This window comes from Uloborus diversus, chromosome 10 (genome assembly GCF_026930045.1).
Source record: "Uloborus diversus isolate 005 chromosome 10, Udiv.v.3.1, whole genome shotgun sequence".
NCBI lineage: Eukaryota > Metazoa > Arthropoda > Arachnida > Araneae > Uloboridae > Uloborus > Uloborus diversus.
Genome location: NC_072740.1, coordinates 59,873,367 through 59,893,934, shown reverse-complemented (window position 1 = coordinate 59,893,934; position 20,568 = coordinate 59,873,367). Strand labels below are relative to the sequence as shown.

Here is a 20,568-nt window from a genome sequence, read left to right as displayed (position 1 = left end):
TCTATGCATTTCATTTGTTGATTATGACAATATTTCGGAAACTATTGAATAAAGTTTAAACTGGCGTAACACGGGGCTAGTAGTGACAAGGTCAAGGAGCCACGTCGTGACAGTGTCACTACATGCTCCGCCCACTATTCGTCAGAGATGAGAGCGTTGATGACTAAAATGATAGTGAAAATAATGATATGAAAATATGAAGCTGTTAACAAACCAAGCAATTCAGCAATAAATCCAGTCAATGATAGTAAGGATGCAGAAAGAATATCTTTAGAAGTGAGAAATCTCATTCGATTAGAGCATTGTATCAGCGGTACGTTTTACAGTAAAAAGATGACCACCTAAAACACGAAATTGAAGCACAAGCACTCCGCTAGTGAATGTTTAAAACCAGCCATTCTAGCAATCTCTTCTAAAGAGAAAATTCGAGCATAATTAAAAGCAAGAGAACGCAAAAACAAACCGAAGAAGAAAAAGCAAAACGGAAACTACGGTAAGTCCAAGAAGTGCACAAAAATTATATCAACATTATTGAAAAATTGAAGAAGCAAGATTTGGATCAGTACCGTAACTTCAAATTTTCACCCCCCCCCCCCCCCATCAAAATCTGAATTTAGGCCTTCTCCAAAAAATTGTATAAATCTATACCTTTAGCACAACCGCGCTGTCCATTTAGTCATCAAGAAGTCACACTCGGGAAAGGCGAGTGAGGGGGGGGGGGGTTGCAAGTTTGGTGGTCTCCTATTTTTCAATCTCTTGTACATGTGCGTGTAATATATATATATATATATATATATATATATATATATATATATATATATAATGTTAGGGTGTCCAAAAAAAATCGATTTTTCAAGTTTCGCACCCTTTTATATTTTTCCTTTTAGGTAAAAACAATTGTAAACAAAGTTTCATACTTTGAACAACGGCAACTTGTGCCGACTTGCACCTGAAAGTGTAAACCAGCATTGTGTACTAGACCGAATAAAAAAATAAAAGAAAAAAGAAAATTAATTTGAATTCTGAAATTTTGAATCCAAATTATGTTTTTCGCAATCACGAACTGAGACAGGACCCTACTTATTGGAGTTATTGTTTCTAGAAATGGCTCCTGTCCCCCCCCCCCCAAGCCTGCCTCTCCTCCTGGGCGGTTACGTGTGCATAGTTGTGTGTGTGCGTAGGCGTGTGTGAGTGTATGTGTGTGAAGTCGTGTGTGTGTATGTGTGTGAACGTGCGTGTGTGTAGGACATGGACGCCTCCGACCAGGAGATCGGATAGCTCAAAACCGGAGCAGCCGCGCCGCGCCGCGCCGCCAGCAGAGGACGGTGGGCGGTGGTGCTGCAAAGGCTTCTGGTCCAAATTGAAAAAGGCACGGACACCAAAAACGGTCAAATGAGAACAATAAGCAATCGTGATTGCTCAAAAATAATTAATAAGTTCGAAATTTCATGTGGATAAAACGTTGCCCCTATAGCCCCATATGTACCATAATAATATTTATCCAAATTAAAAAAATATCAAGGTGCCCAGCAGGAGGCCTAAAATTTATAAATTTCGTCAAAAAATTGATTTTTTTCGATTTATTTTATAAAAAATTACATATACATTTAAACAAAATATCAAGTTCAAAAATTATTAGCGAACACATTTTCAAACCAACATTTGTAAACGAATAATAATAAAAATAATAATACAGGTAAAATGAAAAATTAAATTAAACTTGAAAAAATCGATATTTTGAGTATTAAGTGGAAGACTTAAATATTGCAAGAAAGCAAAAATTTGCATTTAACGCTATTTACCGACTTTGATGTTTATATTTTTCAGCTTGATAACTTCTTAAAATTTACCTTACATTTTTAAGAAAATACATGGAAACATATTGTCGGAGTTGGCCGAGCGGGGGCCGTTGTAATTACTTGTGAGATTGGTGTGAGGAGGCAATTGAGCAGAGTTCGCTAAGCATAGCTTTATTTATACAATTCTATGTACAAGATGATGATGATGATGAATATGGAATGAATGATGGGTAGTAACCTGACCGACAAAGGCCAGCTAAGCCCTTCTCGCAAACCGCGAGAAGAAAATCACAGCCTCCCGTGTGTACGGGACCGAGAGACGTACCTCTTCCCTCTTGAGCTTCCAGGGGTCAACTGCCCCCTTCTTCGCGCGGCGTTCTCTCCTCCCCCTCACTCCTTCCCCACTTTTGGCGGAGCGCGCTGTCGATCGCGACATATAGCCCCCTTCTTAAGCGTGAAATATGCCCATAAGGCTTTTTTCACAAGAGAGCCGAGGAGAGAACCTCACGCATATAACATTTTGATTGAAATGCTTAAAAGAAAATAATATTCTGGAATACATAGCACACATAAATGCAATTAAATAAGCATGAAAACATAACGATTCGAAAAGTTCGCAGGTCTTTTCAGTCAATTTCTAGCCGTGTTAGTGCATCGGCTGATTGATTTGCCTTTCCAGGTGTGTGACTCAGCTTAACGTTGAACTGTTGAAGAGCTAACGCCCATCTTGTTAACTTTGGGCTTCGTGGAGTTGTTACAGACAGAAACTTTAACGGATTATGATCAGTCAAAATCTGGATTTCGGAACCGAAGATCCAGTGTTCGAACTTCTTGAGTCCAAAGAGCACACCGTAAGCTTCTTTTTCGATGGTCGACCAATTTTTCTGAGTTTGGGACAACTTTTGGCTTGCAAACCCAATTGGAACAAATTGGCCATTTTCGTCTTTTTGGGTCAAACAAGCCGAAACTGCGAAATCCGAAGCATCGGTATAAATTTGGAATGGTCTAAGGAAATCAGGAGTAGCCAGAGAGGAGGCATTGCATAACCTTAATTTCAACTGTTCGAATGCCCTCTCAGCTTCCACACCCCACGGTACATGGTTCGGAACATTCTTTTTGGTCAACTCCGTCAGTGGTTTAGCGATACGTGCGTAGTCCTCTACATACGACCTATAGAAACCCATTAGCCCCAAAACAGAGCGGACGTCTTTTTTTGTTTTTGGCCTTTTCAGTTTCTCTATTGCCGTTAGTTTTTCCGGATCAGGGGCATGCGTTCCGGACCCGATAATGTGTCCAAGGTACTTTACTTTGTGTTTAGCAAAACTACATTTTCCTAATCTGGCAGTGAAATTTAAATTTATTAATTCCTTCAGGACCGCTTCTAAGTGGACCAAATGCTGTTCCCACGTAGTCGAAAAAATGGCGATATCATCGATATATGCCTGCGCATAATTCCTATGTTTTTGCAAAGCCTCATTTAACGCTTTCTGAAACGTGGCTCCCGATGTTTTCAGACCATACGGCATGGTTCTCCACTGCCATACCCCAGAATGGGTTGCAAACGCAGTTAAATGTTTACAATTTTCCTCCATAGGTATCTGATGATATCCCTTATAAAGATCTAACACCGTTATCCAACAAGCCTTTCCAACCACCAACATTAGGTCTTGTGCATTTTTCATAGGAAAACTAGACGATTGACTAACCTTATTTAAAGCTCGAAAGTCAGTACATACCCTAATTGTACTATCTTTCTTTGTTACACACACTATAGGGTACACAACTTCCGCGTCTGTTTCTTCTATTAACCCTAAAGCTAGTAATTCGTCAATCTGTTTATCAACTTCCCCCTTACACACCTCAGGAATTTTATATTGGTGCGGCTTAGATCTAATAGCCCCCGGTAGCAATTCAATTTTATGAGGTCGTACTTTAGCCACTCGTATTGGTCCTTCAAATAGTTTTTTATGATCAAGTAACAATTTCCTCAAAAATTTGCATTGATTATTAGTTAGATTATCGGGACTTATGCCCTTAATTTCTTCTTTTACATTAAACTTCAGATCTTTTTCTGTTGGCACATTTATTACCTCGCCAAATTCTTCGTCTCCCTCAAATATCACGTTCAAGGCGTTGACGGAGGCCACGAATTTCCGTATCTTGTTCTGATGCACCCTGCATGTGCTCCCGTCCTCAAATTTTATTACATACGTATATGGCTGATTGTGCTTTATTATTACGCCGGGACCCCGCCATCGTGCATAAAGTTTATTTGTGGAATCGGGAACTAACACTATAACTTGCTCTCCCTCTTTAAATTCTCGTATCGAAGATCTTAAATTATAGTGGTGCGCCATCCGCTCTTGTTGGATCTCTGCAGTTGCGTTAGCTAATCTCGCGGCTTCTTCGAACCTCATTTGCATATTGTCTAAGTATTTATTAATTGGAGTCACGTCTAATTGCGCGTTATGCACCTTCCCTGTCCAGGTCGACTTTAATATAGATAATGGCCCTTCGGGAGGTCTCCCATATAATAGCAAGAACGGTGACACCCCCGTAGTACTGTTCGGAACCTCCCGATACGCCCATAGAAGATAGGGTAACTGTTTGTGCCATCCCCGTTCATCTTCTCGGATTACATGATGGAGCATATTTTTCAAAGTCTGGTTAAAGCGTTCGACTAATCCATTGGCCTGGGGATAATACGGCGTAGAAAAACGGGGACTAGCCCCTAATCTCCTTTCGAACTCCTTCGTGAGTCCTGAAATAAAATTCCTGCCGTTGTCGGAGCTTATCACGGAAGGAATTCCCGTACGCGAAAAAATGCTCAACAAAGCATCACAAGTCGAACGAGCAGTCAACGATTTTAGAGGAACAGCCTCCGCCCACCTGGTATGCTGGTCTACCATGCATAAAATATATTTGTGCCCCGCGGAGCTCGGCGGATCTATAGGTCCTATCAAATCTACATTGACGATCTGAAATGGAAGTTCTGGCCTGGTTATGGGGGTAATTGGTGCCCTATCTTTAATTTTTGCATTCCTTCTCAGCTGACAGCCCTGGCATGCGCTGCAATAACCCTTTATATCTTTATTTATCTTCTCCCAATAAAACGAATAACGCACACGATCACATGTCTTTTTAGCGGCCATGTGTCCGCCGAAGGGCGTCTCATGCGCTCTTTTCATTACCTCTAAACGTTTCTCCAGAGGCAAAACCAACTGAGTAACCTCTATTCCTCCAACCTTCTCTTTGTGAAAAAGCAGATTATCCAGGACAAAATATCCTCCCTTTCCCTGGGACGCGAGCAACCATTCCTGGAGCAGAGAGTCGCTCTTCCGCTGCAAGCGGAGAAATTTTTCTTGGGGGCTGAGACCACCCTGACAGTCAGCTCCGTCCAATTCTCCCCGAACTGTTTTCCCCTTTTCCGGTGCCTCGAGCGCTTGCTCTTTCTGCGCTTCTTCCTCGGACGTTGCTGCTAACTTCTCTGTTTCTACCTCCAACACATCTGCTTGCTCTTTCTGCGAAGAGTCGGTTCCCCGTTGCAAACACTCGCTTTCATTTCCCCCTAGCAACAGATTTAAAATTTTTGGGTTCAGGATAGCCTCCTCGGAAATAAACGGTGTGATTGCACATAATATTGGCTTGTGCACCACACTAGAGTTACCCCCTATGGGTACTGCTAAATTTAAATGCCCCAACTCCGTCATAATTGGTTTACCGAACGCTGGCTTTAATAGAATCCTTCCTTCGGACTTCTGTCTCCCTTTCGGTAACATACTTTCCTTTATAACAGTGATTTGGGACCCCGAATCTTTTAGCGCAGATATAATCCTTCCTTCTACACTAATTTTTATCCGTTCCAATGGAACGATTAATGGGGTATTTGAACTTGTTATATCTGTATTGTGCCCGATGTTAATTTTAGCCACAATTGTCCCCTCTTTTTCTGGTTCGATTTCAGAATTTTCTGGCACCTCGATATGATTTACTCCCTGACCATTACTCCCTGTTCTTAAGTTATAGTTCTTTATTTTATTTTTATTCTGGGGACAGTCTTTCTTACGGTGGAACTTCGAAGCACAAATAAAGCATCCTTGGTTGGAATTTTGCCTGTTTTCTGTGCTCCGAAAGTTTGGTCTGGCCGTTGAGTAGCTTTTGGCCTTCCCTTCTCTCTCATTAAATTCATTTCGACTTTGATTTGGGGCTGTTGCGCTCACGTAATTATCGATTTGTGTAGACAATTCGCGCGGGAGGAACCATTTCTCTGTCTCTTTTAACTGTATGTATTTTTTTATTTCTGGGCTTAAGCCATCTTTTACCTTATCAGCAATAAGTAGTTGTTTCAATTGATCAAGATTGTTGACTTTTCGAGAATTGATGTACATATTGACTGCAGCTTCTACCCGTAGAGTGTATTGGGTGTATGTTTCACTGTCCATTTTCCTTATTCTATCAAGGTTGTTTTTATATTCTATTGGGGTGATCTGGAATTCGCTCAGCACGAGCTGTTTTACGTTCTTATAACTTTCCTGACCTTCCTCCCCTAGTCTAGAGCTCAGGCATGTGACTCTCCCCTTTAAGGTATGTAGGATTATTTTACCTTTATATTCCTCAGGAGTGTCGTACAGTCGAAATATTTCTTCGACCTCCTGAAAGAAGAAGGGCCAGTCTTCTGGCCTTCCCCTAACTTCTGGTAGGGCCCCTTTTATGATATTCAAGTGGGTCACAAAATTCTCCTTGTTTAGATTTGAATCCGACCCGTTCCTGAATTCATTTGTTTTAATCCTTTCGACCTCTAAGATATGCCTCCTCTCCGCTTCTAGCTGATCAATTTTTTCCTTCTCTAACCTGTCATTTATTATTGTAGTTAAGCACCCCTTAACAAATTCCTCGTCATACGAGTCACTTTTTGTAATTAGCTCTTTAAACTCAATTATCTTCGCATTTAAAGGCACCTCAATATTTAACTCCTCCGCTAATAAAGCGAGGTCTTGTTTTTTCCCTTTAGACAAAAAGGCCATTTTGTTCTTTTACCAATAATTTTACAAATGACAAGGTTAAAAATAAGCAATTCCAAAATTCAAAATACACATAAAAATTATCAACTTGTACTAAAAACTCAGTATTTTAGACATAAATAATGGGTTCGCAGCCAAAAAGTGCCCACTAACCTGGAGACCGTTGAAAACATCTCTTGCGATCTATTGTACTGCTGGGAGGATGACGGAGATACACAGTCCCATCAATATAGAGGCTTCAAATCTGTGCTGCTATATTCTGCCAGAGGCTATTCAGGAACTCTCGAATGTCTCAGCAAACTGCACTCCAGTCCGAATCGGAAACACGCTTTCAGGAACCACCTTCCACGGGAAACCGGGGCCTTAGATTTTATTCAGAGTCCCTCATTCAGCGTTGAAATTGGTGATCAAGTTCGTCCAGAAAGCTATTTGACTGTCGCTGATATGAAATCGTCATTTGCGTTGCCCGCAATCGTTTTCCTGCCTCTCAACACACACACCCCACTCCTGACACCAGTATGTCGGAGTTGGCCGAGCGGGGGCCGTTGTAATTACTTGTGAGATTGGTGTGAGGAGGCAATTGAGCAGAGTTCGCTAAGCATAGCTTTATTTATACAATTCTATGTACAAGATGATGATGATGATGAATATGGAATGAATGATGGGTAGTAACCTGACCGACAAAGGCCAGCTAAGCCCTTCTCGCAAACCGCGAGAAGAAAATCACAGCCTCCCGTGTGTACGGGACCGAGAGACGTACCTCTTCCCTCTTGAGCTTCCAGGGGTCAACTGCCCCCTTCTTCGCGCGGCGTTCTCTCCTCCCCCTCACTCCTTCCCCACTTTTGGCGGAGCGCGCTGTCGATCGCGACACATATCAATTTTTTTGAAGGAAATTACAAATTTTAGTTACCCTGCTGGACACCTCGGGGCAACGTTTTATGAACATAAAATTTTGAAATTTCAAAAATATTGTTTTTTCGATTCGGTCTAGTACACGATGCTGTTTCACACTTTCAGACGCAAGTCGGCACGGGTTGCCGTTGTTCAAATTATATGAAACTTTTTTTTACTATTGTTTTGACCTAAAAGGAAAAATATAAGAGGGTGTACGACTTGAAAAATCGACTGTCGTTTTTTTTTGGGGGGGGGGGACATCCTAATATATGTATATAGAGAAAAAGCGGATTCTTTTTCTGGTTTAGAAAGGGATCATTACTTGAATATAAGCACATAAATCAAGAGAATTCGTCTTGTACATCAGGGCACGTACGTTTCGAACATTTCTCGTACATTTCGAATTTCTCCCGGAGGGAGGGGGGGGGATTGGTGTATATGTTTTATCGGAAAACAACAAAAAACACGCTCACTTACATATAAAAAGCCGCAAGCTGCATTTCTTTCAGCAGTCTGCGACGTTTAGAAATTTAAAATGCGCGGAAATAGTTGTTTCACATCCACGCGATACTTTCATGACAACGCAGGAACAATGTTTAACACCTTTATTTTTTACTTTGTTTATTTATTTGTTATTATTAATATTTTTTTTTTTTTTTTGAGCAATCACGAATTGCTTGTTACTCTCACTCGACCGCAGTTGACGTTGGTCTGATTTTTGAATCTGGGCCTCTGCGAACTTCACTGTCCACCAGCCTTCACGAGCGGGACCACACATGGGCGGTGGCGTCTATGTCCTACACACACACACATACACACACATCTGCACACAAACACACACGCCTACATTCGCACACACACACACACACATACGCCTACATAAACGCCTGCACTCACATATATACACACAACACACACACTCGTGGTTGCGAATAACATAATTTGAACTCAGAGGATGTCAAAAATTCACTACTGCACTATTCTAGTACTGCACTAGAGGCGGGCAATGTCGTTCTTTTTAATAATCCGTTCATTAGAGGATCGTTCTTTTTTTTTTTTTTTTTTTTTTTTATCCGTTCATTCAACTAGTTCATTTGAACGATTTCGTTCAGTTAAAAAAGTTGCTGGTGTTCTCTCTGCACGACATACTCACGTACATTCAAAATGTTTCATTAGATCAGTAATGTTCTTTAAATTAAATATAACTAAAATGATCTAAAAGTAAGAAACTATGCCTATGAAAAATGTATCAAAAAAACTTTATTCAGGATTAAATGTATAAATAAGGTGACTATATTTTCCGTTTTGAACAGGATAGTCCCGTTTTCTGGCAGCCTGTCCCGTTGTCCCCGCACATTGTGAGAAACGCAGACATGTCCCGTTTTCTGAAAGTTAACAACCTGCTCTAAGGATTTGAAAAAAAAAAAAAAGGAAGAAGTGTTAGAAACTTCAGCAGAGATGATAAAAAATAAGTGAATCACATAACTGTAACTTATTTAACTGTAAATTACTGTATAGTATAATCACATAAGTGAAAAAAAAAACTAATTGAGCAAAGTAATCATAACCACGCAATTAGTAGATTAGTGTGTTGAAAATTATTACCATGTTTGGCAAATATTAACCAATTTGACCTTTTCTTAAAATCACTCAACAAAATCACGCTTGGCAAATTAAAAGAACTTCAAAGTAGCAATGGGGTTGTTTCCATCAGTCAAAAGTACTACTTTTATTCACTCAAGTTGATAGAATGAGCAAAAAAAAAAAAAAAAAAAACATGGAGCGAAAAAAATCTTTTATTTTCAAAACGTTTAATTTTTAATTAATTTTTTAAAATGTCCAATTTTTCAAACAAGGCGTGGTCTTTATGACGTCACAAGTGATGAACTTTGGCGCTACTCAACTGGAGCGCTGAGTGCTTACGCTTGCTGTCTACCGCGTTTCCAGGAAATGATTATTCAGAAGCGAATTAAAAATTGCGCTCTACGTTTGATATAAACCATATCGTTGCCACTGCGTATGAGTAAAGATGCGAATTAAATATTGCGCTCTGCACTAATAGCATCAGTGAATGGCATTTCATCATGTGTGATGTCATGTGCAGAAGCGTGAAAAATGAAATTAAATCTGCAAACCGATTAAATGATTTTTTTTTCTGATATTTAACTCTGTCAAATTATTTAAAAAATTGCTAGATCCTTTGCTTTTAAGCATGCTCTTTCAGAAAAAAAATACTTTTAAAATTTCGGAAATGACCACATTATTATGTCACCTTAAAAGTTTAGTGGGAAAAAATACGGGGAATGTTTTAGAAGTATACAATTGAAGCTTTTGAATTTATTGAAAGGTGGTGCAGTTCTCACACATGTCAGCAATTTTTGGCTAATTTTAAAGTGTTTTGGATGTTTTCAAAACTTTTCTTCTGAAAACCTTGATCTGAGAGAAGGAAATACAAAACGCGAAGTCTCAAAGTTCTCCGATTAAAGTTTTTGTTGATAATGATTGACTAAGTGAATCATTATAAGTGTCTCTTGAAATCCACATTCTTTTTAATCTGTTCATTTGTACACTTTGTAATGAGTACAATTTTTTTTTTTTTTTTAATATTATGCATAATGTTGCCTAAAATTCCAAACCGTCCCGTTTTGAGGGGGAAAATTCTGGTCACCTTATGTCTAAAGCAATTATCGTGTTTTTTTTTTTTTTTTTTTTTGTAAAATATTTCTCATTTGCCGAATCGCAAGATATGTTTTCCATGCCAAAAATCGCAGGTTCCATATCAGCATGTCGAAAAGTTAAGTTATTAAATTTTTCCAGATACAGCACAGCATTATATATAGTATTACCAATAAATCATGTATAACGAAAAAAGTAACAACAAATGCATCGGTAGCTCAACGGGAGTACCGGATAACTTAATTTAAAAAAAAAGTCTCACCTTAAATATTAGGGAGCTTTAAAATTATTCCACAGTGCCAATGGGAACAGAAAAAAAAAAAAAAAAAAAACACACACACACACACACACACACACACAATACTTTTTTAATGGGAGATAAAAAAGACAGTAATAATCCTTTTTAAAAATCTCTGAATAATTGAGTGTAAAATTAGCGATTTGGAAATTGCCAAGCAGGTTAAAAATAAAGCCAAATCAATATAGATGGTAATTGACAGGGATGTTATAGAAGACCAAAAGAAAGGAAGCGGGATTTTAGTAGGTGTATGGGACAGTAGGTGGAATGTTCAAACATTTTGTTAGTAGCCCAAACAAGTTACACAAAACATTACTAATGGATACATTGGAAAACTGCACATGAACTGCAACGATTAAACAAAAATGATGAATAAAGCAGAATATAAAAAAGTTCAAATGAATATATCGTCGATTCAGAGCAACAGTAAGACATTTAATTCCAGGAATAACACTAAGATATATAACTGTTGCTCTGAAGCGACGATATGTATTGTACTGCACTGAGAAAAAGGACATTTGAGATTGATTGAGAGCTAAAAATTTGAAGATGAATATAAGAAAAAAAAGACATTTGATTTTATCACAAGTGCATCAATACAATGTTCCGAATTGCTCACCGTTCAAAAGAATGGTCGTTTATTTTTTAAGTGAACGAACGGATCCGTTCCTTTTGAAGATTCGTTGTTTTTGACCCGTTCGTTCACGACGACGTCATGAACGACACATCCCTATACTGCATTAAAAAAAAAGATGTATTTTTTGTAGCTTCCGTAGCCCAAAACTCTACAAAGATGTTCCAGCCTGAAGTTGTCTGGCTATTTGTGTTTGTAAAATATACTGTCAAGTGCGCCAACTTTGTGCTTTTTATTTTTGAAATAAATAACTTTTTAAAATTTCACAAAAAAAATCCTTTTTTCACTGGACCGAAATAATCTTAACATATTTTGAGCGTCTTACATTCTGGATAGTATTGATTTGCGATTCCTTGGCGTTTTCTGCGCCACACTTTCTAGGATCCTCTTATGGTACCAACCAGCCATAGAGTAATTACGAAAAAATGTAATTGATTACGATTATGTGTTTACATCAAATTTTAACGATTTCGATTACGACCACGATTACAGGTATTTTCAGTTTTCAGATTACGATTATGATTGCAATTGCACAAAAATGAAATCGATAACGACGATTATGATTACGTAATCGTCGATTATTCCAAGCCTGGAACCAACACTTACTTCATTAACGAAACATCGTGTAATAAATTTTTTGATTAGAAGCTCTTACAAAAAGTAAATATAAAGAAAGAAAATACTTTTTAAATGACGACATTTAATTTCAATGTATTTATTAGAAAACAATAAGTATCATTTCTATTCTTTTAACTTTTACTTTTGCACTTTTGATATAAATCATCAAACTAATAATTGAGTACAGCACTACCAGTTTTGCAATTCAAGGTTTTTTTTCGATCCCCAGGGCTGCCTTTGCAATTTCCAAGTGCCTTTTCTTCGGTCCACACTCCTATTCCTGTAGACCAGAGGACACACGAAGGACGCTATGTGTGGGAGCCGAGCCGACTCCACGCAGCACTCGCCCACTCTAACAGGTAAATAATGTCTCTATGAAGTCACTTAATTTGCAGGCAGCTATTTCTTGTCCGTTATTAGCCCTTAGAAAGTGAGAAAATTAATGCCGCGTAACCAGCCATTTGTTTTAAAGAATGTTGTAATTGACCATTTAATGAACTAAAAGTAACAATGAATTTCTTTGAACCGGATTTTTTCAAAAACGCTCAGGTAAATTTGTAATGATAAGTGTTTCATACAATGAATAATGAATATGCCCGATAAATCATCCAGAATAATTTACTGTTTAAGTATTTTTCCACTTTAAGTTTGCCGAGTCTTATGGAACATACACTCCTCTGTAAATCTCATATAATGTGTAATTCATGCGGCCATTTATTACCGCACGAATTACACATAACGATGTTTATAACATAATGTTTTGAAAAATTACATTCATTGTACAGTGTTAGAGATCCTTTTCATAAAGAAATTCTGTCATTTCCAATTCACTTTTTGAAATCTTTTTGTAGTTTCAATTTTTAACCCGTCCTAGCAATTTCTTGATAACTGATTTATATTTAACTAGCAAAAATACCCGGCGTTGCCTGGGTCAGTAATAATTGTAAGAAACAATCGCTACTTTCTTTCGTTTTCTGTTTTAACTGAAAGAACTCAAAACACACCGCTTTGACGTGATTAAAAATCGAGCTTCTTCCTTACCCATAAAAGTAAAATAGCAATAAGTATAAAGAACCAACAAATATTCATTTAGAAACGAAAGAACGAATTTAAACATATAAAAATTTGAAGAATTTCCAAAATATGAACTAACAAAAACAAAGATCACTAAAAAAACCGTACGCTTGCTTCATTTAATTAAATAGTACACACACACAAAAAAAGAAAAAAAAAAAAGCTCTCTGCTATGTTTCCCTCAGGGTGTGAAAAGTAGAGTTTCCAAATGTTTAAATGACTTTAAACTCATGTTTGCTCCGGAGAAGCCTTGATTCAAAATTTTCATTATGATTACTTTTAATATTGCTGTTGTAAGGCAACGAATTTTCGAAACAATGGGTTTAATCCATAGACCATAGGCTAATAATAGGAGTAGACCGAGCTTTCCCAGACTTGCTGATGAAAAAATTGGTTCATGGATATATCATGTGACTGATGGGAGGCTTGGCGAAAACTTTGGCAGCATGGTTGCTAGTTGGCAACATTACGTTTGGCACTTGACATGTATTTTAAGACTTAATGTGTTTTTATTATAATTTTTTTTCCAGGTGCAGAGATTGAACTGTTTTTCTTTTAGTTATGTATTATTTTGACATTAGTAATTAGTTTTTGATCACAGTTTTCAGTAACTTTTATTTCATTTAGAACTGCTACGTCAGCGTTGGCGTGAACGTAATGCGTTAACGCAAAAATGTACTAATCGGTATCTTAAATTGAAATTGTAGGTAAAAATCTTACCGTTTGCCGATTCTTTTTGGGCACTTGCATCTTTAATTGCTTAGAGAGTTATTGAAATTGACTAAAGAAAATGCACAATACTATCTAAAGGAAAAACTCACTATATTAACAAAATATTTACAACTTAGAATAACAAATTTACAAATCGGACTCCATAGAAGATCATTCTTCCGTGTTCAATCAATTTTATTTACTTTATTTCTCGCGGGCGTTGATTGTCTGCTACGATCAACGCCCGCTGTTGCTGGGGTATCCAGCAGTCACATGGTTTGGTTTATGAGCAGCAAAAGGGATGCCATAGCTCGGTCTATTCTTATTATTAGTCTATGGTTTAATCTTTAATCATTTGATGTGGAAATTACATAACATTTACTGTTTTCGATCACGACGTTTTTAAGCTAAGTTTTTTAGCAATAAATTATAGCTTAAGTTGTTCCCTGATAATGTAGCTAACTACGGTGAAAAAATGGTTAAAATCCGTCCAGTAGTTTTGAATTTTACCCCGGACATCCGGACAGAAGTAGCCCTTTATGTATAAAGATGAGGATGGAATTCCTAAGAAAGCAATAAATGTCATGCTTGCTCCAGAAAAGCCTTGATTCAAAATTTACATTATGATTACTTTTAATATTGCTGTTGTAAGGCAACGAATTTTCGAAACAATGTGTTGAATCTTTAATTATTTGATGTGGAAATTACATGACATTTACTGTTTTCGATCACGACGTTTTTAAACTAAGATTTTTAGCAATAAATTATAGCCTAAGTTGTTCCCCGATAATGTAGCTATCTATGGCGAAAAAATGGTTAAAATCTGTCCAGTGATTTTGAAGTTTACCCCGGACTGAAGTAGTCCTTTATGTATAAAGACGAGGATGCAATTCCTAAGAAAGCAATAAATGTCACGCTTGCTCCAGAGAGGCCTTGATTCAAAATTTACATTATGATTTCTTTTAGTATTGCTGTTGTAAAGCAACGAATTTTCGAAACAATGAGTTTAATCTTTAATCATTTGATGTGGAAATTACATGACATTTACTGTTTTCGATCACGACGTTTTTAAACTAAGTTTTTTAGCAATAAATTATAGCCTAAGTTGTTCCCTGATAATGTAGCTATTTATGGTGAAAAAATGATTAAAATCCGTCCAGTAGTTCTGAAGTTTACCCCGGACATCCGGACAGAAGTAGCCCTTTATGTATAAAGATTACCTCATCTACTTACATGGAAAATAAGTAATTTTAGAGAAACTTCAATTCCTGTAGTAAATTTTTTTACATAGAATGCCAAGAATATATTTGTGGAGATTTTATTGAAAGTATTTCCTATTAACCTCCTTAACATTTCCACCTACCATGCCTTAATAGTTGAACCGATGCGTTCCAACATCACTCACCTCCATCAAAACTAATTTTACAGGAGAAATAAAACACTAAATTATTCAATATTCATCTAACAAGTAGGACTTTTTCCATTTTTTTACCATGGAATGTGGCTGCTTCCTTAAGATTCCACTTACTTCTGTGGGATTAAAACACTTCTTATTTCGTTTAAAAAGGTAATTAAAAGCTGGAGATGACTTGTTTTTGAACAAAAACATTAAAACATGTTTTTCATAACTTTAACAAAGGAAAATATTAATTATTCTTCATTAAGAACTTGAAATAAAATTTGTTATAGGTAGGGGAACGTGGAGCAAAGTGAAATAGTTAAAATAACTTACTTTTTTCAAAATGAACGAGTTGGGAATTTGTTCTGAAAATTACGGTACATAAAGAAAGAACAATATATTTTATAATAACACTTGCATTGAAACATTTTTTACTTTTGCCCGTAAATTTGTACCTCCAAAAAAAAAAGGGGGGGGGGGTGGAACATTTTCACTGCTTTTTTTATGAGGAGAAGTGAAAAATAAAAATTTTTTCAAATAACTTCACTTTTTTTTCATGGCACTAAGTAAAAAATAAACTTTTTTCTAATATTTTCTATTCAATTATTAAAGATGTTTTTTGGTCAAACAAATGAGTAAATAAAAGAATTAATGAATAAATGTAAAGTGAATGCAACAAGAAACGAATAAATAAATAAATAAATGAGAAAAAATAAATAAGTTAATAAAATAGCGAATGAATAATAAAATAAGTGAATGAAAGAATTAACAAATGAATACGTAAGTGATTTGATAAACGATTTTATAAATAAATGAAAGAAACTATTTCACTTTACCCCGCATGCACCTGACTAACTGTACGAAGTATTTAAAATATAAATAAGCTTCATATTAAACAAATAAATACTGCACTAAATATTAGTAGATCTCAATTAATATTTAAAATGTTATAATAACGAGAACTTTATCATTTAATAATAACAAATATAGCTTTTGACTTATAACAAAATGTTACAAAATGTGAATCATTTTTTGAAAATTGCTTGTGTTGTCATATTCTTTTATTTTCAGAGGTAATTTTTTCTTGACTGGAATAGACTGCATGTGTAACTACATTGTTAAAATATTACTAGATAGGTGGCGCTAAAAGCAGTAAATATTTCCCCATTTAACTTTGCTCCACTACAAAACACCCTTGTGCGAATTACTGGAATCAAGCCAATGTTTTTACAAAATCACCTTTATTAACATCATTTAATTATAAAAGCAAAATCACCACTTAGTATGCCCCCTCTTTTTTGCTCAGCACCATTTTCAATCTACTGGGCATAGAGTCAACTAGAGTTTTGTACTTTTCTTTGAATTCTTGATCTCTAAATCATGTTTTTAGAAAAGCACAAATATTTTTTTCTTTTGTTGTGCAATCAGATTTTCCCTCAATGTCACAATGGCCTGCCTCTTCCATAGAGAAATATCCATGGCTAACAAAAAGATAAAAAGTGACCGGATGGAGAAAAAACAGCAAACAAATGTAGAAACTTATAACACTTAAACAAAAAAAATATTTCTGCCAAAAAAAAAAAAAACGTGAGGTTATACCGCCTAATCAACTGGTCGGCTAAACAGCTGTTATGAACAAAGATTGAACAACCTAAAAAATTCGAAAATTACCAAAAATTAAAAATTCCCAACTTGATTCCATTAATTCGCACAAGGGTGTATGCGCTGGATCACATACAAATTTCTTCTTAAGAAGCCAAAAACCCCTTGGTATGTACTTTAACATTTTCTTACTGTCAACAATTATCTTGTGGTTCATGGCAATTTTTCCAGAATATGTTTCCTTTACTGGCAATGGGGCAACTTTTAGAGAACTTTTTTTTCGCATAGCAAACATTAGTTTGCTAAAACCAGAAATGAATTGAGATTACTTTAATTTCGCCAGGTGTCAAGCTTTTATAAGTGAAATTGTACTAATAAAACTCCCGAAATTGCTGGGGTTTTTTTTCTTGTTTCTGCAGAAAACATTTTAAAAATAGTTTTCTTATAATACTCCAGCCACCCAATTTTGAAATCAAGAATCATTTTTGCTGTTATCTCCTTCACAGTGAAGTTATTTGATGTGGTTGATGATTCTGGAATATGTCTTGCATCTGGTGAAATATTACCAAGTTTAGTTTTGACTCTATCCCGAATTGCTCCCCTTCTTTCAGAAGTTAGGCTTTATATCTTAAATTAGTGTTTGTCCTGAGGTCCTTGTTTATGCCTTATGTTTGCTTTGTTTTCTTAGTTTCTCTTATATTCAAAATTATTTCTGTTTTTTTTTCTTTTGATCACTTTTTTTTTAAATTTATCATTCTGGATATGTGTTTATTTCGGAAGTTTTTCTTCAAGGTCCTAGAAGTTTTATTTCTTTCTTACGTCAATTAGCTTTACTTTGTCGGCACCTCCTCATCGTTTCATCAATTTAATACCATAGCTTGACGCAATATAGTATTTTATTGCTTTTTGGAACACAAAAATCAATAGAGAACCAACCGAGTTAGTTAAAGAACAAGTCATATAACCAAGGATATGACATGTTTTCAAACTAAACAGAGATTCAATACTTAATATTTTCTAAAACTATTAGGAAGAAATGATTTGTTTACAGCCAAAAAGGTGTGTCCAGGTTGAACTGGAAAGTAAAATAATCTCAATTTGGTAAAAAAGTTGAGATAACTGGTTTTCGGACTCAACGATTGAATTGAAAACTTAAATTTCTTCTCTTTATGTTTTTAAATAATAGCTATGTTTATTCCCTTACAAGTAACCCTACCCAAGGGCAAATCACCGATTGGAATAAAACTTTGCTCATCGAGTCATCGATAGAAAACTTAAAAATATTGAACCAGTGTTTTTTTTGTTTTTTTTTTTTTAATCTGCAAACGACACCTTTAACGGGCTGAATTGCACCCCTAAATATTGGATAATTGGGATATTAGAGGATACAATATATTCGTTTATTTTAAATTTTAATGGCAACAATTCAAATAATGATTGAAAATTTGAAAAAACTATTTATAGGGGCAAATCATCCTTTGCAATATTACCGTCGTGGTGAATGACCCTGAAACTAAAATCTATTGTAAGAAAGTCAAGTTACATATCAATAGAAAGCTCTGTTTTTCAACTTTACAATATTTTTTGAATTTTTTTTCTGTTGCCCACTATAAATAGTATTTTCAGAAAAATCCTGAAACACGTCAGCTTTAGTTCGTTTTGTTTTTCAAAATTTCAATCATTACTTGAATTTTTGTATGCACTGTACCCTCTAAATCCCAACTATCCAATATTTAGGGGAAATTTTCACCTCGCTAAAGGTGTTTGTTGCCGATAAAAAAACATGCGTTCAATATTTTTAAGTGTTCTATCGATGTGCTAAGTTTTAATCCAATCGGCGATCCACACTTGGGTAGGGTTACTTGTGTCAAAACCTATAACTGAACGGATAGGATAACTTTTATTGGCACAGAAAAGAACTTATAACTTATATTTAACCTAAAAGTATATGTATACAGCCAATCACATTGTAGAAATTCGTGAAATGGCATCTGCATCTAAGATTGCACTTTCAGGTCAAATTAGCCCAAAGTATTAACACAAAATATCTCATATTTACTGCTACTCATTCGGAAAAAAAAAGGTGTAAAATACAAAGAGCATGACGAATGACTGGATTTCATTACTTTCCCCAAAAGAAAAGAAAAATAACTTAGGGTTTTAAATACCATTCATCTCTTTGAGGTGTCAAGTTGCTTGCCTGAGATTTCGAAGGCTATTGTTAGAACGTAGTTAAGTCAATTACTCAAATGTAATTAATGTTCAATATTTTCCTTTTACCCGCCTGAGCTTCTTTTTTAATTAAGAAGAATGTAAAAGAAACGGCAGGTGGTTCTTATTTTTATATCATTTTTGTGATACGAGCTTAATCCTGAGAAAGTGTAACTTACGATTCATTTGCTGTTTGAATAACTGTTGCGAAATACAAAGTACGAACTGTCCATTCCAAGAACAATCTCTTTTTACCTTTCTTAGTAGAAAAGGAAATTATCGTGGCCTACACTCGTTTACAAATTAAATGTAACTGTAGTTTATAAATGCTTCAGCGTTGCTCAATTTCATTTATGTACGCTTTATGATCCCTAGAAGGTACAGAATTTAAAATATGTAGCGGAATAGCAAGGTCAAGGTGTAGCTAAAATTTTAACTGATGTTCAGTTAAAAAAATACGGACGAGGAAGAAACCGCTATAAATATTCGGCTGATAATTTTTTGTCACAATTTTACGAACTTATTTCTGTCTTTTTTTCTTGTAAAAATATTTTTTTTTTACTGATTTACAAGTTTTATTTATTATAATTTGCTCGTCCACGTTATGGTAATTCGATCGGTAAAATGGACTCAAAATTGGAATAGAAAAAGAACAAAATCAAATTTTCAAAAAATCGCTTCGAGTTCTTCCCCCTATGCTACGAACTAATTTTGTGACTAAGTTCATGAAAATAGGCCGAACGGTCTAGGCGCTATGCGCGTAACAGACATCCTGACAGAGATCCAGAGATCCAGACTTTCAGCTTTATTATTAGTAAAGATAAATATAATTGCATTAGCTTGCAGAATTAATGAGAATTTGATTCATAAAAGGATATTTTGGAAATGTATCACAAAACTTTGATAAGTGGAGTTAGATTTTCAGAAGTTGAGTTTTTCAAATAATAAAAGTAATAATAGCAATAAAAATAATTTACAAAATATTCTCACTGATACGGTAGTCATCAAAAAAAAAAAAAAAAAAAAAGCGCGAAACGCTTATTTTTCATTGATTAAAAAAAAAAACTTTAGTTTCTGATAAGTTTTGGTTCGTTGTTCCCGCGTGGTTGATAGTTGTTTTGCCTTCCAAAGCAAAAAATTAGGTTCGCTTTTTTTTTCCTTTTCTTCTTTTTTCTTCCTCTTCTTTCTTTCTTTTCTTCTTCTTCTTCTTTTTTTTTTTTTTTTGAACAAGAATCGTTTCTTAGTCTTGGAGCGTATCTATAAACGTATTAGACTAAACTAAATAAGATGAATAACGGAAATATCAAACCGTAGAATCAAGAAAATAATTAATATTATAAGGGAGCCAAAAAATATTTTTTTAAATGTGTGAAAGTTTACTTTTTTAGGTACGCCTTTCTTTCTTCAATCTTCTCAGAAGTTTATTCCCGGAGCAGAACCAGGTAAATTTGGGTAGGAAAACATTTCATAAAAACATGACTTTATTGGAAAGGTGGTTTGAATTATCAATTCAACTTGATTAAAAATAATTTCTAACTACCGATTACATTACTTACATGGAAGCTCACAAGTTTACGGATTAAGAAGAAAGTTTTTTGAACTCCTGAAACATTTATGTGCAACTCATTTTA

The 20,568-nt window shown here is 35.6% G+C and overlaps 1 protein-coding gene across 1 annotated transcript in view; it reads left to right on the top strand.

Annotated features, from left to right (window-relative positions):
• LOC129231017 (zinc finger protein GLI3-like) overlaps positions 1-20,568 on the top strand; it is an 89,310-nt gene that overhangs the window by 28,984 nt on the left and 39,758 nt on the right. The window contains exon 2 of the mRNA XM_054865263.1: positions 12,170-12,299. Within this exon, the coding sequence (XP_054721238.1) occupies positions 12,170-12,299 (130 nt within the window). The remainder of the gene's footprint in view (positions 1-12,169; positions 12,300-20,568) is intronic.